The 24,384-nt window shown below is 53.1% G+C and overlaps 1 protein-coding gene across 1 annotated transcript in view; it reads left to right on the plus strand.

The window, feature by feature from the left end:
* Window positions 1-24,384, plus strand: part of SKAP1 (src kinase associated phosphoprotein 1) — a 217,370-nt gene that overhangs the window by 17,042 nt on the left and 175,944 nt on the right. The window contains exons 3-4 of the mRNA XM_064174245.1: window positions 4,533-4,558; window positions 18,847-18,963. Coding sequence (XP_064030315.1) covers window positions 4,533-4,558; window positions 18,847-18,963 — 143 coding nt within the window. The remainder of the gene's footprint in view (window positions 1-4,532; window positions 4,559-18,846; window positions 18,964-24,384) is intronic.

Genomic DNA, 24,384 nt, shown 5'->3' on the forward strand with positions numbered 1-24,384 from the left:
TTTGACCCCCTCCCCCCTGCCTAATACAGACTGTAAGGTTGCAGACAGGAGCTTTTGCTTCTAGTCCCAAATGAGTCTGGGTCTGACTCCTTTTTGGTCTGGTTTGACTCCCTGTGAGTTGGAGCTGACTGCCTCTTGGATTTGTGCTTGGCTCCCGTTTGGGTTTGATTCCCTCTTGGGTCTGGGTGTGGACTCCCCCTTTGGGTCTGGGGGTGACTTCCTCTTGGACCTGAGTGTTGACTCCCTCCTTGGATTTGGGATTGACTCCCCTTTTGGTCTGGGAGTTGACTCACTCTTTGGATTTGGGGTTGCTTCCCTCTTGGATCTGGGGACTGACCCATTTGGTCTGGAGATTGAATCCTCTTGGGTCTGGGTTTTAATCCTCTTTGGGTTTGGGAGCTGATGCCTCTTTGATCTGGGGGTCAACTTGCTCTTGGGTCTGGAGTTGACTCCCCTTGGGCCTCTGGTTGCCTCCTAAGAGGAGTCTGGGCTTTGCTGCAAGCAGGGGATGGTGGTGTCTCAACTGCTGCCTCATCTCCAGCTCCTCTCTACCAGTAGAAGACCAAGTCCTGGCTCTACAGGAGGCAGCAGAAAGCTCTGGTCCTTGCAGACCATTAGTCCTGGCTCCCTCCTGTAAGGACAGTGTTTTCCTGCTGGGAGCAAGGCTTTCTGGCAGACCTGCCTGCTCTGGGACTCAATTTCCCTTCCCAACATGACAACAGCATTTTCTTCTCCTCTCTTCTGGTGCTAATTCCCCCTCTGAGGTCTGCTTACACACTCGAGTTGCACTTTTGATTGGGTCCGGCTGGAGATGCTGCTCCTGGGAGCTTGATGGATTGGATCTGGGATCTGTGTGTTTGTCAGGAGCAGAGAACATAAACATTTCCAGAGGAGGGAGAGCCCCTCTGATGTTTGCTCCTTGAGTGCCTAACCTCAAGGGCTCCACGAGCATGAGAAAGAGTTTGTTTGGAACAGAACAAATCTGGGGGCTTCTTCCTGTCTGGCCCCAGCAAACACGCAGGGATGAGGTGAGAGAGGCTGGTGGGTGGTGGTGGCTTGCGAGCTTGGAGGATGTCTTTTGTTACAGTATTGGCAGCTCAACACTCCTTCCTTTTGGCTTTGTAATGGAAATTAGATCTCTTTTTTTGGGGGGTGGGTTAGTTCACTGCTTTTTAGGTATTGCATCCAAAAAAACCTCCAGAGCTTCCCTTCGGGTGAGCTCATTCTGCTGAAGTCAGTTAATTGCTTGACAGGAGGTCTCCCCCCCACACTTTCTCCATCTCCTTCCACTTTTTCTTAAGGTCTGATGTAATTTGGCCAAGCTTTTGGCTTCCTCTTGCACCAAGGGAGGTTTAGATTGGATGTTAGGAGGAATTTTGTCACTGCAAGAGTGGTCAGGCATTGGCACAGGCTGCCCAGGGAGGTGATGGAGTCCCCATCCCTGGAGGTGTTTGAGGAACCTGTGGCCATGGTTTAGTGGCTGTGGTGGTTGGACTGGATGAGCTTAGAGGTCCTTTCCAGCCCAAATAAGCCTGGAGAAGAGGAGGCTCAGGGCAGAGCTCATTGCTGGCTACAGCTACCTGAGGGGAGGCTGTAGCCCAGCTGGGTGTGAGCTCTTCTGCCAGGCAACCAGCAACAGAACAAGGGGGGACAGTCTCAAGCTGTGCCAGGTTGGATGTGAGGAGGAAGCTGTTGGCAGAGAGAGTGATTGGCACTGGAATGGGCTGCCCAGGGAGGTGGTGCAGTGCCCATGGCTGGAGGTGTTGAAAGCAAGCCTGGCTGGGGCACTGAGTGCCATGGTGTGGTTGTTTGGGCAGGGCTGGGTGCTAGGTTGGGCTGGGTGAGCTTGGAGCTCTCTTCCAGCCTGCTTGGTTCTATGATTCTATGGTTGGTTTGGCACAGTGGTGTTGGGCTGATGGTTGGACTTGATGATTTGTCAAAGCCTTTCCCAATCATAATGATTCCATGACACTTTTGCCTGTGCTTTTGTCTTAACTGATTCTCCTGGGAGACTTCCCCCAGCAGCTGGGGGCTAGGAGCTTTTGGAATCAAGTGCTTAAAAGGAGCAGTGAAGACCTCACCAAACATTTTGCCTGTTGCCAAAATTTCTGGTGAAGGAAAGGAAGGAGGAGGTTTTACTCTTGGTGTTTAATTGCTTAGTGAATGTCAAACTTGATCCCAAGGCAAATCCTCTCCAAATAAAGATGCAGTTGGATAAGGATTAGTTCTCTTGCTTCAGGCTCAGGCTGTCAGCCTCAAGGCAGGAGCAATTACAGTTTCTCTCCTAATTATTTGCTGTCAGAAAGGATTGGACTATAACTTTCAGGGGGAGCCTCCTGCAAAGCTCAAGAGCAAGCTGTTGTGTAGCTGTGGGTGTATCAGAGGTGTAAGCCACTTGTCAGTGAGTCCTGTCTTAACTAGCAACAAAAATCAGAGTTAGCCTCAAGCTGTGTACTTTGGAGCATGGCCCAAGATGATGAACTCCTTCTGCTAGCTGAGTTCCTCCTCCTTGCTGTGCAGGAAGGTGGTTTATGCTGAATGAGGGCTGGGGAGGTGATTTTGGGACCAGAACATCTCTTTGATGAAGAGAGGCTGAGGGATTTGGGGCTCTCTAGCCTTGAGAAGAGAGGACTGAGGGAGGGATCTTCTCAATGCTCATAAATGCTTTAAGGGTGGGTGGCAGGAGGATGGGGTCAGGCTGTTTCCAGTGGTGCCCAGTGAGAGGACAAAAGGTAACTGGCACAGACATGGGCACAGGAAGCTCCATCTGAACATGAGGAGGAGATTCTTTTACACTGAGGGTGGTGCAGCACTGGAACAGGCTGCCCAGAGAGCTTCATGGAATCAACCAGGTTGGAAGAGACCTCCAAGGTCTGACTGATTCTATGACCTCTAGGGATGAGGCTTCCACCCCCTCCCTGGGCAGCCTGTTCCAGAGTCTCACCACCTTCGTGGTGAAGATCTTCTTCCTGACATCCAGTCTGAATCTCCCTGTTTCTAGCTTTGCCTCCACAATAGGGAGGAGAAAGGGGGAAGGGAGAGGAGAAAGGGGGAAGGGAGAGGAGAAAGGGGGAAGGGAGAGGAGAAAGGGGGAAGGGAGAGGAGAAAGGGGGAAGGGAGAGGAGAAAGGGGGAAGGGAGAGGAGAAAGGGGGAAGGGACCCTGCTGAAGCCCCCATGGCATCACCGTGGATGCCTCTCCAAGCTTGGGAGCCAAGTAATCTATTCAAGCCTTTTCCTGCGGCCAGAGGCAGCTGAAGGAATTAGCTCATTGCTCTTTCATCTTCCAGAAGCAGGAGACCCTCTTCCTCCCACCCACTTTCCTTCTCTGCTTAAAGCTTTTCCAGAGTGCCAGTGATCAAAGCAGGAGATTAAAGACACATCTTGATCTGATGAGATTAGAACGGGGTTGGTTTGGGGCTTTTTTTTTTTGTTTTGACTGTTTCCTTATGCTAAAAGGGAGGGGAAAAAAAAACCCCAACCCAAAGCAAAGCTTCTTTTTGGTATTTCCAACCCCTCCACTCCCTGAATTTGATCAGAGTGAAGCTAACAGGGACTTGTTGGTCCAGTAGGAAATGGAACTCAATTTGGATGTATTTAATTTATTATTTGGGGGGGGGGGGAGTTGTTGTTGTTGGTTTTTCTTTTTTCCCTTAAAGCATTTTAGTGTATTAAAAATGACAGAGGTTAGAAACAAAGCTCTTTATGCTTTTATTGAGCTGGAATTAGAAGTGACAGAAAATCATTTTGGTCCTGGTGCAGTAAATGTTATCACTAAAACATGTTCAGGGGAGATTAGGAAGGTCTCTGAAGCACAAGAGACAAAAAAGTTGCCCAAACAAGGAGTGATGAGTTCTTTAGGTTGGGCTGCCCTTGTCTCCCAGGCTTTGGCTCTGCTCAGGGAGACAAAAGCATTTCAAGCTCTCAGGGATGGTGGATTTGAGGGATTGAGGGGATGCAGAGCAGAGGCTGAGCCCAGGGGAAAGAAGGTTTCTTGATTTGAATCATAGAATTGGTTGGAAGTGACCTCAAAGCTCAGCCAGTTCCAACCCCCTGATATAGGCAGGGACACCTCCCGCTAGAACAGGTTGCTCAAGACCTCATCCAGCCTGGTCCTGAACACCTCCAGGGAGGTTGTGGAGCACAGAAGCACCCAATGTGATCTTTGATCACTGGCAACCTGTGTGAGCTGCCCTGGGTGATCCTGCTCTGGCAGGGTGGGGGCTGGACTCGATGTTTTGGTTGGGAAAGGTCCCCAAGATGGAAACCTTTGAGACCTGTCAAGAGGAGGAGATGCGAAGGAGGTTCCTTGGGTGCAGCAGAGGATGCTGCTGGGGGCCAGCTGGCATCTGTAGGACTCGCAGCTCCTCTTGAAGCTCCTTGCACAAGATGAGTGGTGACCATTCCCTGGGTTCCTGGCAGCACTCCTGCTCTAATTGTCCCATCTGTCACTTACTCATCAGGCTGGAACAAAGAAATCATTAAGAAAATAATGCATGCTTATGGCTGCCTTTCTCCTCTTTTGCTCTTGCAGGTACCACTTGGAATTTGTGCCCCGAGGTGAGTACCAGGCAGGGGAAGGGGAGGGGGGGCTGAGTTCTCACTGGTAGTGAGCCTGGGGAGCAGGGGAGGGCTGGGTGCTAGTGCTGCTCTCTGTGCAAAGCCAACAGGCAGAGGAGCTGGAAGTGATTCTGTATCTGTGTGGCAGTTCTGAGGGGCAGACTGAAAGAGTTGGGGCTGTGCAGGCTGGAGCAGAGGAGGCTCCCAGGGGACCTTCTTGTGGCTTGCCAGGATCTGAAGGGGGCTACATAAAAGCTGAGGAAGGACGTTGTGGGCTGTCATGGAGTGCCAGGACTGGGGGGCATGGAACAAAGCTGGAGGTGGGGAGAGTGAGGCTGGAGGTGAGGAGGAAGTTGTTGAGCAGGAGAGTGGTGAGAGCCTGGCAGGGGCTGCCCAGGGAGGTGGTTGAGGTCCCATGGCTGGAGGTGTTTGAGGCCAGGCTGGCTGAGGCTGTGTGCAGCCTGCTCTAGGGTAGGGTGTCCCTGGGCATGGCAGGGGGAGGTTGGCACTGCCTGCTCCTTGTGCTCCCTTCCAACCCTGCCTGATTCTAAGACTCTAAGGGGCGTAAAGCTCTGGTGAGGGCTCTAGCAGCAGCTGGGGTTTGTATTCTTTTTGAGCAGCAGAAGTCCATTTCTCCTTACCCTTGGCAGCAGGCAGTGCCCAAACGTGCTGCTGACATGAAGGTGTCACCTTGGCCAAGCCCTGAAGCTTCTGCCTCCAGAAAAGGCTTCAAGTCCAGGAAGAGCAGCAGGTTCCCACGGACTGGTGACTTGGGAGCAGTGTTAGTTAACCTTCAGCAGGTGTCCTCCAGCCTCTTAGCTTCACCTTAGCCCGAACTTGAAATGGAATCAGCCTCCAGGTGCAGACAAATGGTCAGGCTGTAAATCCCTGCCGAGCGTGACGGTCCCTGGCTGGGTCTGCTAACGAGCTGGGGACTCTGATGGGGACTTTGATCTTCATTTCCTCAATAACCAAGGGCATGATTTAAACTTCCCAGGGTGCCTGCAGGTCACAGGCCATGTCACTTGGTTTTCCTGCGGATTTGAGGGCTAAATGATGGATAGATATTGGCTCAGAGCTGACCTGGAGCTGGGTGGGTTCAGCCACTGCCCCTCAATCCACATGGCTGGGTGGGTTCATCCTTCCTCTTCCTTAAAGCCTGGCTGGGGCACTGAGTGCCATGGTCTGGTTGGTTGGTTGGCCAGGGCTGGGTGCTAGGTTGGACTGGCTGAGCTTGGAGCTCTCTTCCAACCTGGTGGCTTCTATGATTCCTTCACCAGTGGTTGTGGTAAGAGAGCCCCAGGCAGGCTGTGCCAGAGCACAAACAAGAGCGGGGAGCTGGGGATGTAATAAAAACCCCTTCCTGAGTGTTCCAACTCAGCTAATCCTTCATTTACTCCAGGAATAAATTCCAGTATGTTACCTCCTCGATCAGGGCCCACTTCCAGCACATCCTGTCTGGCTGGCAGCAGAGAAATGTCAGCAATGCAGCAGGGCTGCAATTCCCACTAGAACACTGTTATCACATTTTAATATGAGCCTCGGTGCAGCCTCGGTGCTTCTAATTGCTTTCAAACCATTGTTTTCCTGCCTTTGCTTGATGAACCCAGCAGCTGGCATCATTTGAGAAAGTACAACAGACAGCTGTGCTGAAAATTAACAAAAAAGAGAGAGGGGGAGAGAGGGAAAGAGGATGAGAGCACATAAAAGGACTCAAAACGAGTTGGGTTGGGGTTTTCAGTTGGTTTTGCCTTCTCCTTCCCTCCCCCAGATTCAGAAAGTTCAGACAATTGAGAGGGTGGTCAAAGGGAGGGTTTTGTTCTTCTGAAAGGGTCTTCATTCTTTCCTAGAGTTGGAAGCCCCAAAGTGACATCAGGAGGATTTGGTGTGTAGGACCTGTGTGTAGGTTCAGCCAGCCAAGTGCCTGCCTAGGAGTCGTTGAGGCTTCAGGTGTGGAGAGTCATAGAAGGGTTTGGGTTGGAAGGGACCTTTGAAATCAGTCAGTTGGGTTGGAAGAGAGCTAAAAGATCATCCAGTTGCACCCATCCTCTACTGTGGACAGGGACACCTCCCCCTAGCCCAGGTTGCTGAAAGCCTCCTCAGGCCTGGCCTTGAACACCTCCAGGGGTGGCGACTCCACCACCTCCCTGGGCAACCTGTTCTAGTGTCTCTCCACCCTCACTGGGAAGAATTTCTTCCTCATCTTCACTCTAAATCTGCCTTCAAGCTTCAGTCTATTCCCTCTCATCCTGTGGCTACATAGGTATCTCCAGAAGGCTCCCTGTGCCAAGCAGCAGTGGATGGAAGCTGCAGCACAGGAGGTGCCAGCCCAACACAAGGGGCAGCTTCTTAAGTGTGAGGGTCCCAAGGGTCCCAGAGCCCTGGCACAGGCTGCTCAGGGAGGCTGTGGAGTCTCCCTCTCTGGAGCCTTTCCAGGCCTGTCTGGATGTGTTGCTGTGTGCCCTGAGCTAGATTGTGTGGTCCTACTGTGGTAGAGGGGTTGGACTGAATGATCAACCTTGGTTCCTTCCAGCCTCTGATGTCCTGTGAGGCTGTGCCATCTTGGGAGCTAATAGTGCTTGGAAACAAGACAGCTTGGGAGTGAAAGCAGGGCCATGGGCATCACCTTGAGTGCATAAACTCCAGTGGGTGATGCTTTGCTAAGGGAAGTGAAGGTGATGGTGAGAACACAGAATGGTAGGAGCCCAGGATGTCAGGGGTTGGAAGGGACAGGGATCTGCCAGAGGGGATCCAGCAGAGGGCTATGAGGATGATGAAGGAAGCGGAGCACTGCCTGGTGAGAAGAAGCTGAGGGCCCTGGGGCTGCTTAGAATGGAGAAGAGAAGTCTGAGAGGGGATTGAATCAATGTCTGTAACTATCTGAGGGTTGGGGGTTGAGAGGGGGGACAGGCTCTGCTCACTGCTCCCTGGGCTAGGACAAGCAGCAGTGGATGGAAGCTGCAGCACAGGAGGTTCCAGCTCAGTACAAGGGCAACTTCTTGAGTGTGAGGCTCCCAGAGCCCTGGCACAGGCTGCCCAGAGAGATTGTGGAGTCTCCTTGTGTGGAGCCTTTCCAGGCCTGTCTGGATGTGTTCTGTGTGATCTGTGTTGGATAGGATTGTCCTGCTCTGGCAGGGGGGTTGGACTGGATGAGCTCTTTGGGTCCCTTCCAGCTCCTGTGATTTATGAAGCAGCTTCTCTCCTTAAAACCCCAAATCCATTGCCTCCAGCTGGGGCAGAGCTGGGGGGGCAGAAGTGAGCATTTCCCAAACCACTGCTCCCTGGTGCAGTCAGGACAAACAGAAGTAGCAAATCATTAAAAGAGCAAGGAAAAAAAACCTCTCAAGCCAAAAAAAACCCTCCAAAACCCAACCCCAACCTCATCTTTACTGGAGAGATTCCCTTTGAAGCTGAGCTGGAGTGTTCCTGAATGGATGGAGTGTGGGCTGACTTTTTTTTTCCCCCACCCCCCCCCAGTTTTTCTGTTTATAAACCTCCTTTTCTTTGCACTGATGCCAGGAAGCCTCCAGCTCAGTGCTAAGCAAGGTTCAGAGGCAGAAACCCAGTTTGGATTTATGAGGTGCTTGAAAACACAAGAGGGGAAACCCTCACCCCCTCCTTCCCACCCAGCCCCCCCCCCCACCCTCTTGGATTGGCAATGTTGTGGAGCTCAATTTCATCACCCTGTGTGGAATTCCCTGCCTTTGGAGACACCAACCACAGGCCCTCAAGTGGCATAACAAGGAAAGAAGAAAACAAACTTCCAGCTTTTGTTAGGATGCCTTCTAAAGCCCCCTCCCATCCCCCCCTGCCCCCCCAAACTGTCTTTGGGTAGCTTTGTGGAGCTCTGAGTTACTTAATTAATGAATAATCAAATAATGGCAACAGAAAGTGGTGAGGGGGTGGGAGAGGGTGGAGGAGAGGTTGAGGGAGCATGGAGGGAGAGGTGGTGGAGGGAGGTTGTTGGTTACCCTGAAGAAGGGAGACCTCATTGCTGTCTACAGCTACCTGAAAGGAGGTTGGAGTGAGGGTGGGGCTGAGGCTGGAACCAATGACAGGACAAGAAGTTGCACCAAGGGAGGTTTAGGTTGGACATGAGGAACAATTTCTGTCCTGCAGGAGGGTTGGAACAGGCTGCCCAGGGAGGTGGTGGAGTCACCAAGCCTGCAAGTGTTCCATAAAGGAGTGGGTGTGGCACTGTGGGACATGGTTCAGTGGTCATGGAGGTGCAAGTAGAAGGTTGGGCTTGATCATCTTTAGAGGCCCTTTCCAACCTTAATGATGTTGTGATTATTTGATCCCTTCCTTGCCTCCCCTTCCCCTCTTGTGAGCTCACAGTAACAAAGGGAGAGATCACAGAACTGTTTGCATTGATAAACCCCTCTAAGATCAAGTCCAAAGCATCAACCCAACACTGCTGTGACCACTAAACCTTGTCCCCAGGTGCCATGGATTGATAAACCCCTCTGAGATCAAGTCCAAACCATCAAACCAACACTGCTGTGGCCACTAAACACTGTCCCCAGGTGCCATGGATTGATAAACCCCTCTGAGATCAAGTCCAAATCATCAACCCAGCCCCACTGTGCCCACTAAACCCTGTCCCCAAGTGCCATGGCCACAGGTTCCTTGAACACCTCCCTGGGCAGGTATGGGGACTCCACCACCTCCCTGGGCAGCCTGTGCCAATCCCTGACTACTCTTGCAGCAAAGAAGTAGTTGCTAACATCCAACCTAAACCTCCTTTGGTTCACCACTCTTTAAAACTCACATTGCTGTAGCACAGGGAAAGCCAAAACCTTTTCCATGTTGTTTTTGACAGCACCAGGTTTGGTTTGGGTTTTTTTTTGGTGTGTTCCTTGCCTGAAATGAGGGGAAGAGAAAAGCAGGAGCTGGGAAAAGCCTTCAAGAACAATCAAGTCCTTTGCTTAAAAAGTCCAGGTTGGGTTGGCTGTTATCAGACTTTCCTTGGAGCCCACAGCTGAGGGATTGGAAGAGGTAACAGCACCCAGAAGCTTGGCTGGGTTGTCCTGCAGCTAAGATCAAGACTTTCAGGACCTTTAGTGAGAGGAATTGAGTTGATGAGGAGAGCTTTTTGGACTCCCTTCAAACAAGCTTCCCTCAAGCCCCCTGGTTTGGATTACTGAGTGCTGCTTGGAGGGTTTGACTTCATTAATCAAAGCAGTCAAGCTGCCAACTCACCCAGGGTCCTCTGAAAGCCATCCTGGTTGTAACACCTCAGGGCAGTGCTCCCTCTTGCTTCACATTCAGCAGTACCCCTGTGGTCCCCCTCCCCAGGGATGCTCAGAGCACATCAACCTCTTCCAAGTCAAGCAATGCACCATAAAGAAGGTGGAATAAAACTGTCAGAGGAGATGCTAAATCTACAGCAGCTTGGGGAGCCCTCCTAAGTTAAATATTACCAAGTTCTATTGCTCTCACTTTGGCCAGTTAATAAAATAGCCTAATTATTAAGTAGCCTAAATTGCCTGATGTGGAGCTTTGAGGGTAGAGAACCTTCTGAAATGAAGCCCCTGTGCTTTCTGGACTTGTTTGTCTGGCAAGGGGATGCTGCAGATGTCTCCCTCCTTAGAAATCTCTGGGCTCATCCTAATGGGCTCAGATGAATCCACAGCCCAGGTGTTGCTCCATGAAGCACAGGAGGATGAGGGCTGGGGGCTGGAACTGGATGATCTTTAAGGTCTCTTCCAACCCAAACCATTCTATGAATCTACTCTGTGAAACCTTCAAGAAATTGCCCCACAGGGGACAAAGTCTGAGGGTGATCACCTCAGCTGCTGCAGAGTGGGTAACAGACCCTTCTGCTCCACAAAGATGGGGGGAGGAAGAAGAGATAAGTTCTTTATTTTGGCCATGAAGATGTTTTGGAGGCCTTAGGAGAAGATGCTGAGGGGTTCTGTGAGGAGCAAAAGCTGAGAGCCTGGAGAAGAGCAGCCCCAGAGGGGATCTGATCAATGCTCAGCAAGAGCTAAAGGCTGCAGGATAAGGGGATGGGGCCAGACTCTGCCCAATGGTGCCCAGGGACAGGACAAGGGCACTTGGAACCCAGGAGGCTCCATCTGAGCAGGAGAAGAAGCTTGTTTGGTGTGAGCGTGCTGGAGGCTTGGAGCAGGCTGCCCAGAGAGGCTGTGGAGTCTCCTCCAGGAGATTCCAACCCCCCCTGGGCATTGTGCTGCTGGACAACAGGAGAGGGGGGACAGGCTCTGCTCACTGCTCCCTGGGATAGGACAAGGAGCAGTGGATGGAAGCTGCAGCACAGGAGGTTCAGCTCAGCACAAGGGGAACTTCTTGACTGGAAGGGTCCCAGAGCCTGGCACAGGCTGCCCAGAGAGGTTGTGGAGTCTCCCTCTCTGGAGTCTCCTTCTCTGGAGCCTTTCCAGGCCTGTCTGGATGTGTTGCTGTGTGCCCTGAGCTAGACTGGATGGTCCTGCTCTGGCAGGGGGGTTGGATTGGATGAGCTCTTTGGGTCCCTTCCAACCCCTGACATCTGTGATCTTGTCCATGCTCAGTAAGAGGATGGGGCCAGACTCTTCTCAGTGGTAGCCAGGGACAGGGCAAGAGGCACTGGGCACAAACTGGAACCCCAGGAGGTTCCATTTGAGCAGGAGGAGAAACTTGTGTGAGGGTGCTGGAGGCCTGGAGCAGGCTGCCAAGAGAGCTTGTGGAGTCTCCTTGTTTCTGGAGAGCTTCCACCCCCCTGGCCATGGTGCTTCTGGCCAAGCTGCTGTGGGTGCCCTGCTTTAGCAGGGGGTTTGGACTGGCTGATCTCTAGAGGTCCCTCCCAGCCCTCACCATGCTGGGAGCAGTGAGTGTCCTGCTCTGCACCCTCCAGCCTCGCTGGGGAGTGGAGCAGTGATGCTCTCTGCATCCATAGTGCTTGCCCAGCTGGGCTGCATCCTGACCCCTGTGTCCTCTAAGCCTTCAGCTGGTTCAGACCTGGACTTCTGAGCCTCTCTCTTTGCTCACCCCACAATGATTTCTTCATTGCTTTGGTTTGCAGAGCACTAACCCCATCCCAACTGCCTCCCAAGCAGCCGTTCTGCCCTTTTAGTCAGACTCCATCCTGAAAGAGCAGCGAAATCCTCCTTGGCGTGACCGTAATCACCTCCTGGGCAGCTCCTCCAGCCCCCGGAGTGCTCTTTGCTCTCCTCTTCCTCCCTTTGCGCTCCCTGTCCCTGCCGTTCGCCTGCTCGGAGCGGCGCAGTGCTGCAGACAGGGGCAAGACAGCCTCCTTGTGTCTTGTCTCTGCAATGTGCTCGCTCGGCTCCAGCTGCCTCCTGCCTCTCCTCCCTTGCTGCTTGGCTCACTCGGAAGGATTTCAGCCACGAAGATCTGCTGAACCTCCTGACACTGCAGTGGGTCTTGCTCAAAGCGTTCTCATAGAGTCAGGCAGGGTTGGAAGGGAGCACAAGGAGCAGGCAGTGCCAACCCCCCCTGCCATGCCCAGGGACACCCTACCCTAGAGCAGGCTGCACACAGCCTCAGCCAGCCTGGCCTCAAACACCTCCAGCCATGGGGCCTCAACCACCTCCCTGGGCAACCCATTCCAGCCTCTCACCACTCTCCTGCTCAACAACTTCCTCCTCACCTCCAGGATGGCTCTCCCCACCTCCAGCTTTGCTCCACTCCCCCCAGTCCTGGCACTCCATGAGAGCCTAAAAACTCTCAGCCTGGAGTCTCCTCTTTGGCCCTGAGGATCTTGAGGTGTGGGTTTCTTTTTCAGTCTGGCTTTGATCATTGTGCACTGCACAAGCCTGCAGTCTGCCTTCCCAGACACTCTTTTGCTGTGTCCTTAGCAGAGCTGGTGCCTCAAAAAAGATGAAGTCAAGAGCAGATTTGTGATCTTCCTCTTCCTCAGCATCTCCACCCTCTAAATGTAGACCTCCCCCCCCCCCCCCCAGATTGGCTCAGGAGGGATAATTTATTAGTGGCCAGAAGCACAAAGTGTTGGTAGCTTCAGGCTGGCTTTGGGCTGAGCTTTTGTGTTTCACTGATGTGTTACCAGGTCACAACAGTGAGGATAAATCTTGTTTACTTGTTTACATCCCGTGGGAATCTTCTCCTGTGCTGGGTTTCAGGCTCCTTCCTAGCAAGGCAGGACTGGGCTGTGCCTCCCCTGTCCGGCAGCTGTTCCCTGGAGCTGCTGCCCACTCGAGAGGCAGAATGTGCAGGGCCATTGCTGAAAGGGTGCCAAGGATGGGGGGAGAGGAGGGAGGAAGTCGGGGGAGGGAGAAAGAGAGCAAAGACAGCAGAAAGAAAAGGGGAGAGGAGAGGAAGAGAGGAGAGGAGAGGAGAGAGAGGGACAGGGAAGTAGAGAATGGGAAGAGGGACAGGAGAGGAGAGGAGAGGAGAGGAGAGGAGAGGAGAGGAGAGGAGAGGAGAGGAGAGGAGAGGAGAGGAGAGGAGAGGAGAGGAGGGGAAGAGAAGAGGGAGAGGAGAGGAGAGAGTCTCCCTCTCTGGAGATATTCCAAACCCACCTGGATGTGTTCCTGGGTGATCTCTGGGGTAGGAGATCCTGGTCTGGCAGGGGGGGTTGGACTGGATGAGCTTTGGAGGTCCCTTCCAGCCCCTGCCATTCTGTGACAATAAGAGCAGATGACCTTTGGAGGTCCCTTCCAACCCAGACCATTCTGTCATCCTCCTGTGAGGAGAGGCTGAGGCAGTTGGGGCTGTGCAGTCTGGAGAGGAGAAGGCTCCCAGGTGACCTTATTGTGACCTTTTAGTATCTTAAGTGGGCTACAAGAAAGCTGGGGAGGGACTTCTTAGGCTGTCAGGGAGTGATGGAACTGGGGGGAATGGAGCAAAGCTGGAAGTGGAGAGATTCAGCCTGGATGTTAGGAAGAAGTTGTTCGGCATAAGGATGGTGAGAGCCTGGAAGGGATTTCCCGTGGAGGTGGTGGAAGCCTCATCCCTGGAGGTGTTTCAGGCCAGGCTGGCTGAGGCTGTGAGCAGCCTGCTCTGGTGTGAGGTGTCCCTGGGCATGGCAGGGGGGTTGGAACTGACTGCTCCTTGTGGTCCCTTCCAACCCTGAACTATGATTCTCTTTTGCACCCTAGAAAGCTTCAGGAAGTCTCTCCCGTGGCATGGCCTAGCTCTTGCCTGAGGGGTTTTAGTCTACCTCAGGAAGGTTGGCCCCTTTTTATCCCCCATCCCCGTCTCCATCCCCATCCCCGTCTCCATCCCCATCCCCGTCTCCATCCCCATCCCCGTCTCCATCTCTAACCCATCCCCGTCTCCATCTCTAACCCATCCCCGTCTCCATCTCTAACCCATCCCCGTCTCCATCTCTAACCCATTCCCGTCTCCATCTCTAACCCATTCCCGTCTCCATCTCTAACCCATTCCCGTCTCCATCTCTAACCCATTCCCGTCTCCATCTCTAACCCATTCCCGTTTCCATCTCTCTCCCCATCCCCATCTCTCTCCCCATCCCCATCTCTCTCCCCATCCCCATCTCTCTCCCCATCCCCATCTCTCTCCCCATCCCCATCTCTCTCCCCATCCCCATCTCTCTCCCCATCCCCATCTCTCTCCCCATCCCCATCTCTCTCCCCATCCCCATCTCTCTCCCCATCCCCATCTCTCTCCCCATCCCCATCTCTCTCCCCATCCCCATCTCTCTCCCCATCCCCATCTCTCTCCCCATCCCCATCTCTCTCCCCATCCCCATCCCTGTCCTGCCCGCAGCCGCGGCGATGCTGCGCGCTGCAGCCCGACCTGCTGGACGCAGGAGCTCATTGCAGCCTCCTCTCCAGCCCAGCACCAACCAGTCCAGCTGCAAAGCACAGCACCAACCGCTTCAGCTGCAGAGCAGCCCCTTGCTGCAAAAAAAGCCACTCAAACCTTCTCGCTTCCCTCTTTTTTCCTCTTCTTTTGAGCAGAAGTGGCGTTTTTAGTGGACAATTAAACTGCTTTATTATGTGTGATTAGCCAAAAGTGGCTAGCAGGGAAGGAGAGCAGGCTGGGGCTGGATTCTCTTGTCAGGCAGCCAAGCCCCTGCCTGGGGCATGACGTTTCTAAAACGATGATAAATCAGCTCCTCCTGTGTCTGCGAGGAGGTCTCTGCCTTTGCTTTTTGACCCTGTTGCCATGAGGTAGACCTGTCCTGCTGATAAAACACAGCCAAAGCAGACAGGTCCTGCTCTCACCCTGGCCTTGTTTGCTTCCTGAGCCAGGGATGAAGTTGGCTTCCTCCTGTGCATGGTCTCCACATCCAGGAAGATATTTATGAAGGGGGAAAGAAACACTTTGAGATCTGTAGAGAAGGGAATTTCTCTTCTCTTGGTAATGTTGCTGGTGGTGGTGCAGCCTGGGGTGGAGGAGGACCATGGACATGTGTCACAGTGATGTGCAATATAAGCCTTGGGGTACTGAGGCAAAAATGATGTTGCCAAGCACTGACACCCTGCAGAAGTCAATAGTCTGTGAGAAGAAGGTGAAAGGACCTCCAAGACCATCCAGTTCCAACCCCCCTGCCATGGGTAGGGAGACCTCACACTTAGCCCAGGTTGCTCAAGGTCTCATCCAGCCTGGTCCTGAATACCTCCAGGGAGGTTGTGGAGCACAGAAGCACCCAATGTGGTGCTTCTGTGCTCCACAACCTCCCTGGGCAACCTGTGCCAGTGTCTCACCACTCCCAACCTGTGCCAGGGTCTCACCACCCTCATCCTGTGCCCACCCTTGTAGTACAGAACATCTTCCTGATCTCCAGCCTAAATCTGCCCTGCTCTAGTCAGGGGCTAACCACACAGACCCAGATGGGCTCTTAGGAGCTGAGAAAGACCTCTAAGGTTGGAAATGACCTTTAAACTCATCAACCCCAGCCCTCCTCCACCCCAACCTTTTATCCCACTGCCAACCTTTTATCTCCAACCTTCCACCCCCAACCTTCTAACCCAAATCTTCCGCCCACACCTTCCACCTTCAACCTTCTATTCCAAACCTTCCACCCTCAACCTTTTACCCCCAGCCTTCCACTCTCAATCTTCTATTCCCAACCTTCCATCCCCCAACCTTTTATCTCCAGCCTTCTATTCCCAACCTCCCACCCTCAACCTTTTGCCCCCAGCCTTCCTCTCCCAACCTTCTATTTCCAGCTTTCCATCCCCCAGCCTTTTATCTCCAACCTTTTACCCCCAACCTTCTGCCCACACCTTCCACCCCACACCTCTGTTCCCACTAGAGCATGGCCCAGAGGACCACATCCACTCATTTCTGGAACACCTCCAGGGATGGTGACTCCACCACCTCCCTGGACAGCCTGTTCCAACACCCCCCCACTCCTCCACTAAAGAAATGCTTCCTAATATCCAACCCAAACCTCCCCTTGATGACAGTTTTCCAGCTCTGCTTCGGGAAATGCATTCCTGCTAAATGAGTCCCTTAAAGTCTGGGGATATTAAGACTGTGGAGCATGAAAGCAGATGGGATTTGGATCAGAGACCTTTATTTGTAGCAGGGTCCTAAGGAGTCATTACTTTAAAGGAGGAACTTTGTTTCCTGGAATATTAACTGAGATTGGGGAATGTTTTGCTTCCTCTTTGGCATGAACAGGCTCATCATAAAAGTGTAAATGGAACTTGCTTGCTATTGATTTTTCTTCTGCTCTAAAAAGATGCTTAATGAAACTCGAGGTACACAGATAAAGACCTTCCCTGAATGCAAAGCAAGAGCTTAATTGCACTTCCCTTAACAAGCTGCTGGAGATGAATTATTTCCCCCTCCCTTCCTCAAAGCCCTTTCACCTCTTTAGGTGGTTTCTCTTCCTGTGTGGGCCAGGATGTGTTAATTCAGCTTTTGGGGTATTTTTTCACCTCCATATTTTTCCTCCTCTTTTTTTCTTCATTTTTTCCCCCCTCCTTTTATTTTCTCCTCCTCTCTTTTTTTTTTTCCTTCCTCCCCTTCTCCTTCCTTGCTTTCTTCCTTCTTTTGGCCTCCTCTATATTTTCTTTTCCCCTTTTGATTCCCCTTTGCCTCTTTTTTTTTTTTTTACTTCATTTCTCCTCTTTCCCTCCTTTCATTCTCATTTTTTTCCCTCTTCATTCCCTCATTTTTTGCCTCCCCTTTGCTTCTTTTTTTTTGGCTTCCTTTCTCCTTCTCTTTCCCTCCTTCCTGTCTTCTCTTTTCCTTCTCTTTCCCTCATTTTTTTGCCTCCCCTTCGCTCTTTTTTTGCTTCCTTTCTCCCTTTCCCTCCTTTCTTTCTCTTTCCCCCTCTTCTTTCCCTCAGTTGCTGCTCCATAAACTTTATGGAGAAGTGGATTGAAGCAGGAGTCTCATGAGGCACATCTGAATAGGAAGGCAAGAGGAAGAATCACAGAACCAAGCAGGCTGGCAGAGAGCTCCAAGCTCACCCAGCCCAACCTAGCACCCAGCCCTGCCCAACCAACCACACCATGGCACTCAGTGCCCCAGCCAGGCTTGGCCTCAACACCTCCAGCCATGGGCACTGCACCACCTCCCTGGGCAGCCCATTCCAGTGCCAATCACTCTCTCTGCCAGCAACTTCCTCCTCACACCCAGCCTGAGCCTGCCCTGGCACAGCTTCAACCTGGGTCCCTTCTTCTTTCCTTGGGTGCCTGGCAGCAGAGCCCAACCCCACCTGGCTACAGCCTCCCTGCAGGCAGCTGCAGGCAGCAATCAGCTCTGCCCTGAGCCTCCTCTGCTGCAGGCTGCACCCCCCCAGCTCCCTCAGCCTCTCCTCACAGGGCTGTGCTCCAGGCCCCTCCCCAGCCTTGCTGCCCTGCTCTGGGCACCTGCCAGCACCTCAACATCTCTCTGCAATGGAGGAGCCCAGAGCTGGACACAGCACTGCAGGGGTGGCCTGAGCAGTGCTGAGCACAGGGGCACAAGAACCTCCCTTGTCCTGCTGTTATCTCCCCATCCTTGATCCCACACTGATTTTTTCCTACATGCAAATATTTTGCTGGGGGCATTCACTGCCAATATTGGATCTGATGCAGGAGGCACTTTGGTGCCACAGGGGCAGATGTTAATACCAACTTTTAATACAACTGGAGTGCAGCTCACTTATACCTGCGGATTAAAACCCTCTGCAGCCCAAAACAAAGGGGCAAAAAAAGGCCTTTCAAGTGTTCTCCTGAACACACAGAGCCCCAGCTGCTGCTCGGGGAGGTAAATCCAGCTGCTTGCTCATTCAACACCCCACAAACAGCAGGGAAGGGGAAGTTTGCAGCTGATGGTTGTTGTGTTCCGACACCGAAAGCCAAGTTGCAGCTCAGCAAACAGAGGAGCTGTGACCCCCACAGCTTAAATCAAGAGCTGATGAAACACAGAATGTTTAGCTTTGAGGTTTGGGTCACAGAATCATTGCAGTTGGAAAAAGACCTTTAAGATCATCCAATCCAACCATTCCCTGAAGGTGTTTGGGGCCTGGCTGGATGGGGCTCTGGCCAGCTTGGTCTAGGGTAGGGTGTCCCTGCCCATGGCAGGGGGGTTGGAACTGGTTTGAGGTCCCTTGTGGTCCCTTCCAACCCTGACTGATTCTATGATTCCCTAACTCTACCAAGTTTGGTGCTGAACCATGTCCCTCAGCACACATCTCTGCCTCTTTGAAACCCCTCTAGGGATGAGGAGAGACTGAGGGAGTTGAGGCTGTTCAGTTTGGAGAGGAGAAGGCTCCCAGGTGACCTTATTGTGACCTTTCAGTATCTTAAGGGGCTGGGGAGGGACTTCTTAGGCTGTCAGGGAGTGATGGGACTGGGGAGAATGGAACAAATCTGGAAATGGAGAGATTCAGAGTGGGTGTTAGGAAGAAGTTGTTCACATGAGGGTGGTGAAAACCTGGCAGGGGTTGCCCAGGGAGGTGGTTGAAGCCTCATCCCTGGAGGTGTTTGAGGCCAGGCTGGCTGAGGCTGTGGGCAGCCTGCTCTAGTGTGAGGTGTCCCTGGGCATGGCAGGGGGACTGGGACTGGCTGATCCTTGTGCTCCCTTCCAACCCTGCCTGATTCTGTGAGTTGGATGTAGCTCTGATGGACTGACCCCAAGAATGGTGTTTCCAGCCTCCTCCCTGGGTGTCCTCCAAGCTGAAGGCTGTACCATCCAGCATGAGTGCTCCTGCAGCAGGAATATGCCACCTGGGCCCCAAATGATGAACCTGGACATACATCCACAGAAGGGGGTTTGGGTTTCAAGTGAGCTTCAGTGGAAGGCAGGAATCAAGAGGCAACATCTCATGGTGCAGGCAATAAGCTTTGGGTTTTAAAACATGTCCTCGTCACTAAACCAGGCTCTCCTCCTCATTTTCTTAGGACAGGATCAGCATGAGGCTGGCTTTGGACAGGACAGCTCTGATGAAAATCAGAGCTGGGGTTTGGCCCCTTCCATGACGTCTGATGCTTCGCTTCCATCAGACTTCCAGGACGATGGTAAGTCACTGACTGGGATCTGAAGTCCTTGAGTGAAGAAGACAGGAAGGTAAGTGCAGTTTGCTATCACTGCCTCGTTGTCATTCATCTGTCTGACAGAGCTGGAGATGTTTTGGGGTTCTTTTGTTGCTAACTGGTCCCAGTTTTATCAGTGACCAGAGAAGGGGAGGGCGATTCTGTGTTCATTATTGCTTGGTTCAGTGCTTGGTTTGGTGCTAAGTGGAGCTGGTTGCTCTGAGCTGAGTTGAAGACAGTGATGGATAAGAGCAGGATGTGACCTTTTGGGTGCTGTATCCCACAGTTAATGTGTGAATCTTGGGTGCATTGCTTCTTGGGTGCTCAGAGATTCAGAGGGTCTGTGTCTTCTCAGACTTGGTCTTTCCCTCATCCTTTGAAAATGAAACCTCTTTCAAGTGCTTTGCTTTGGAGAGCAGTTGTGGGACCACCTAGTGTTTGGAAGTTTGGCAGCTGGCACCCAAGGGAGCTGGCATCCAAGGCCAAGGGTGTTTTCCAAAGCCTTAAATGTCAGGTGAGGGTTTTCTGGGCCAAGAGTTGCTGCACTGCTCCCATCTGCTTGTGAGTGGCCATTTAGGAGTGATGGATTTGTGATATGTTATTGAAATTGAAGCCTACACAGCTGAGCTTGTTCTGATCTTCTCAGAGGTTATCTCTGGGCCTTAAGTGAAGGTTTGACTGCTTTAGTCTCGGGCTCTCAATCTCCCACTTGCCACAGATCTTGTTTCCTCCTCCTCCTCTTTCACTTCCCTTGCACTTTCCTACCCTCCCCCCTTGGCTGGTCCTTCCTCTTTCATTTTCTCTGCTTCCATCCCTCCTCTTCCCCATCTCTCTCTGCTCAATGAACTCTTTCATGTCTACTCCCACTCCTCTTAGTGAATCCAGACTCATCAGTCACAAACATAAGGAACTGAGGATTTATTTGGGCCAAGGCCACGAGAGCTGCTGGGCACCGCAGTCGCTCCTCGGTGCCGCGCAGAGCACCAGACAGATCCACTCCACTTCTTGATTTATGCCCTAAGAGAAACTGATTAGGGCCAAGGTTGGGCTGATAGTTTGCTAATTGCAGCACGAAAAGAGGTGTGGAGCTTGGCTCTGGTTGTTTGAAAGAAGCTGTGTGCTTAGATAGGATGCACTTAGGTGGAGTGCGGGTGGAGAAGGTGTGACAAGGAAAATGGATGTCGGCCAGAAAGTGGGACATGAAAGAGTGCTGAAGACCTCAAGCTTGGCCTCATCAGGAGAGCAAAGTCTTGATGGAGGCTGGGGTTCCTCCTGGCATGTTTATGGAGCTTGTCGAAGGAGGTATTTGCTTGGCTGACTCCTGAGTGGTGGTTTTTGGCAGCTCTGAAGGGGCAGAGCTTGGTGCGAGGTGTGCGGACACTTGGCACTGCTGGAAGGTCTCAGCCACGGATGAAACGCTCAGGCTGGGTGGAAGGATGCCCAGAGTGGGTGAATGAGGAGGAGATTGGTAACAAAGAGCAACTACTGAGCACATCAGGAAGAGAAAAAAAGAGGAAGGAGAAGGAAAAAGAAAAAGGTTTTGATTCTCTTTGGGCCTCTCAATTTCTTCGATGATTTACTGCCAGATTTTGCTCTTTACTTGAGGGATTTTCCCCCCACAAACCCTCCCCCTTCCACCCCATCCCTCCTCTTGTTTTCTTTACTTACTTTTTGCTGGATGCAAGGTGAAGGCACAATGATTTGTTTTAAATGAATATGAAGTCGTTCCCTTGGGAGTTTAAATCACTGCTTTAGAGGAGAGGATTAAACTAAAGGATGCATCAAACAATCTGGATTCCTGAATGAGAGCATCCTCGTGGGGAAAGCAGAAAGGTTTATGGTTGCACAAACTGATTTTCATCATGGTCAAAGCTTGCTTTGGCTTCTTGGAGCCTGTAAACCTTTCCCCATCCTGTGTGATCTGGTACAGGTGATCCTGCTCTGGCAGGGGAGGGGGTTTGGACTGGATGATCTTTCGAGGTCACTTCCAGCCCCTGACGTTCTGGAGTACCCTGCCCCCTTTTTGTTTTGCCTGTCTGTTTAGCTGCCCAGAGCAGGCACTCTGCTCCCATGTGCTGGGCCACCATGAGCCCTCAAGGTACTGCTGTCACCCAGGGCAGGGACTGAGAGCTGCTCCTTTTGGCAAGCACAAGTGGCTGATCCTTGGGGGTGATCCCTCTAGTTATGGGCAGGAGAAGAAATTGCTGGAGGAACACAATGATCATGCCCTCCAATCCCCTCATCATCCTCTTGGCCCTCTGCTGGACTCTCTCCAGCAGATCCCTGTCCCTCTGCAACTGGGGAGCCCAAAACTGAAGGCAGAACTCAAGATCGAGGTCTCAGCAGGACAGAGTAGAGGGGGAGGAGGTTTTTGCAACAAGAAGTCACAGCCCTAAGTGCAAGCCCCCAGCACCTGCAGGCTGCTCTCTCCTACCTCCCCACTTCTATTAATTGCAGGTTTGAATAGTCCCTGCCTGGGCTGCTGCTCACTTCTGCTCCTCCTCTGCAAGACAAAAAGGGAGGGCACAGAGTGCAGTGTCAGCAAGTTTGCTGATGACCCCAACTGGGTGCAGTGGCTGCCAGAGCAGGAGGCTGTGCTGCCATTCAGAGAGGCTTGGGCAGGCTGAGGGGTGGGCAGGGATGAATTTAGTGGAATTCAACAAGGGCAAGGGGAGAGTCTTGAACCTGGGAAAGAACAACCCCAGGGAGCAGGTTGGGGCCTGAGCTGTTGGAGGGCGGCAAAGGGGAGAAGGATTTGGGGGTGCTGGTGGGTGGGAGGGTGAGCATGAGCCAGCAATGAGCTCTGGTGGGCAGGAGAGGCAATGCCAGCCTGGGGTGGGTTAGAAGGGCTGTGGTTGGTAGGTCGAGAGAGGTTCTCCTGCTCCTCTGCTCTGCCCTGCTGAGGCTGCATCTGGAGTGCTGTGTCCAGTTCTGGGCTCCCCAGTTCCAGAGGGACACAGAACTGCTGGAGAGAGTCCAGCACAGAGCCACAGAGATGCTGAAGGGAAGGGAACAGCTCTGTTAGGAGCAGAGCCTGAGGGAGCTGGGGCTGGAGCTGGGAGAGGAGGAGCTGAGAGGTGACCTCAGCAGTGGTTATCAATGTGTGCAGGTGAGTGCCAGGAGGCTGCAGCCAGGCTCTGCTGGGTGATGCCAGTGCCAGGCCAAGGGGCACTGGGTGGAAGCTGAGGCAGAGGAAGCTTCATTTAAACAGGAGGAGGAATTTTTTTTTTCCCTGCTAGGGTGGCAGAGCCTGGCACAGGCTGCCCAGGGGGGCTGTGGAGTCTCCCTCTCTGGAGATATCCAAACCCTGCCTAGGTGTGCTCCTGTGTGATCTGCTCTGGGTGATCCTGCTCTGGCAGGGAGGGTTAGGACTGGCTGAGCTTTGGAGGTCCCTTCCAGCCCCTGGCATCCTGCGACTCTGTGATTCTGTGAGGTTTAGAGGCAGGAGGATGCCACAGCTGTTCCTTCTGAACAGATTGTGCCTCTCCTGCTCTTCACTTCTTGTGGGAATCCGAGAACCTTCTAAGTTGTCTCTGGAGGGAGCAGGAGGGACTTGAGCGAGTTGGGGATGACTTTACTCAATGAGGCATGGCTCAGCTCTATGGGCTTGTCCCTAATGAGTGATTAAGAAGCTAATGTTTGTACAGTGCTGGGAGGCTGGGAAGGGCTGTGGAAGTGCTAAGTGCTGTTAGGATGATAAGTATTTCTTAGGAGACACCTCCCATGTAATGGACTCTGCTCCAGAGCACTGGAAGGCTTCTGGAAAAAGGGGTTTTTTTTTTTGGGTCTTTTGATCTGGTAGATCATTTAATTTGCTGCTCTTTGTTCACTTTACTGAAGCAGAAAGTTGGTACCACAGCGTGTCCTGAGGGGTAGGAATTGCTCATCTTTATTATCTGAGGCTTCTAGGCATGGCTTTAGCAGTTGAGGCTTCCCCCTGGCTCCTTACTGCTGCTCCTGCAAGCACCAGGGCAAGGCTGCCCAGAGAGGTTTCATAGAGTGGTTTTGGTTTGGAAGGGACTCCAAAGATCAGCCAATGCCAACCTCCTGCCATAGGCAGGGACATCTCCCACCAGCCCAGGTTGCTCAAAGCCTCATCCAGCCTGGCCTCGAATACCTCCAGGGATGGTGACTCCACCACCTCCCTGGTGAGAGACTGGCACAGGTGGAGGGTGGTGAGACACTGGCACAGGTTGAGGGTGCTGAGACACTGGCACAGGTTTCCCAGGGAGGTTGTGGAGCACAGAAGCACCCAATGTGATCAAAGATCACATTGGGTGCTTCTGTGCTCCACAACCTCCCTGGAGGTGTTCAGATCCAGGTCGGATGAGGCTTTGGGCAACCTGTTCTAGTGAGAGCTGTCCCTGCCTATAGCACAGGGGGGTTGGAACTGGCTGAGCTTTGAGGTCCCTTCCAACCTAAACCATTCCATGATTCTATAACCTCCCTGCAGCAAAGGACAGGTCCAACTAGATCAGGTTGCCCAGAGCCACATCAAGCTTGCCCTTAGATCTCCCCAGGGATGCAGAGTGTGGTGGGTGGGTGCTGGGCAGTGTCTATGGGTGCAGGGTGTGGGTGGGTGAGCGTTGGGGGTGTGGGGACTGTGAATGCCCAGGTGGACCATGGGGGTGCAGAGTGCTCTGAAGGGTGATGGGAGGTGTCCGTGGGTGCAGTGCACTGTGGTGGGGTGCCAGGTGGGTGTTTGTGGATGCAGAGTGTAGGTAGATGAGTACCAGGAGCGTGTGTGTGGGTGGAGGCTGCGGTGGGTAAGTGTGGGGGAGTAGTGTCCGTGAGTGCAATGTACTGTGGGTGGGTGCCAGGAGGGGTATCTGTGGGTGAAGGCTGCTGTGGCTGGGTGCCAGAAGGGTGCCATGGGTGCAGGCAGTGGGTTAACTGCGGGGGAGGGGTGTCCGTGGGTGCAGTGTGCTGTGGGTGCGTGCCGGGAGGGGTATCCATGGGTGCCGGCTGCATTGGGTGGGTACCGGCAGGGTGTCTGCGGGTGCAGAGTGCAGGTGCGTGGGGGCTGGGAGGGATATCCGTGGGCGCAGGCTGCTTTGGGTGAGTGCGGGGGGTGTCCGTGGGCGCAGGCTGCTGTGGGTGAGTGCGGGGGGTGTCCGTGGGCGCAGGCTGCTTTGGGTGAGTGCGGGGGGTGTCCGTGGGCGCAAGCTGCTTTGGGTGAGTGCGGGGGGTGTCCGTGGGAGCAGGCTGCATTGGGTGAGTGCGGGGGGTGTCCGTGGGCGCAGGCTGCATTGGGTGAGTGCGGGGGGTGTCCGTGGGCGCAGACTGCATTGGGTGAGTGCGGGGGGTGTCCGTGGGCGCAGGCTGCATTGGGTGAGTGCGGGGGGGTGTCCGTGGGCGCAGGCTGCATTGGGTGAGTGCGGGGGGTGTCCGTGGGCTCAGGCTGCA

This window comes from Pogoniulus pusillus, chromosome 40, assembly GCF_015220805.1.
Source record: "Pogoniulus pusillus isolate bPogPus1 chromosome 40, bPogPus1.pri, whole genome shotgun sequence".
In the NCBI taxonomy this organism is placed as follows: domain Eukaryota; kingdom Metazoa; phylum Chordata; class Aves; order Piciformes; family Lybiidae; genus Pogoniulus; species Pogoniulus pusillus.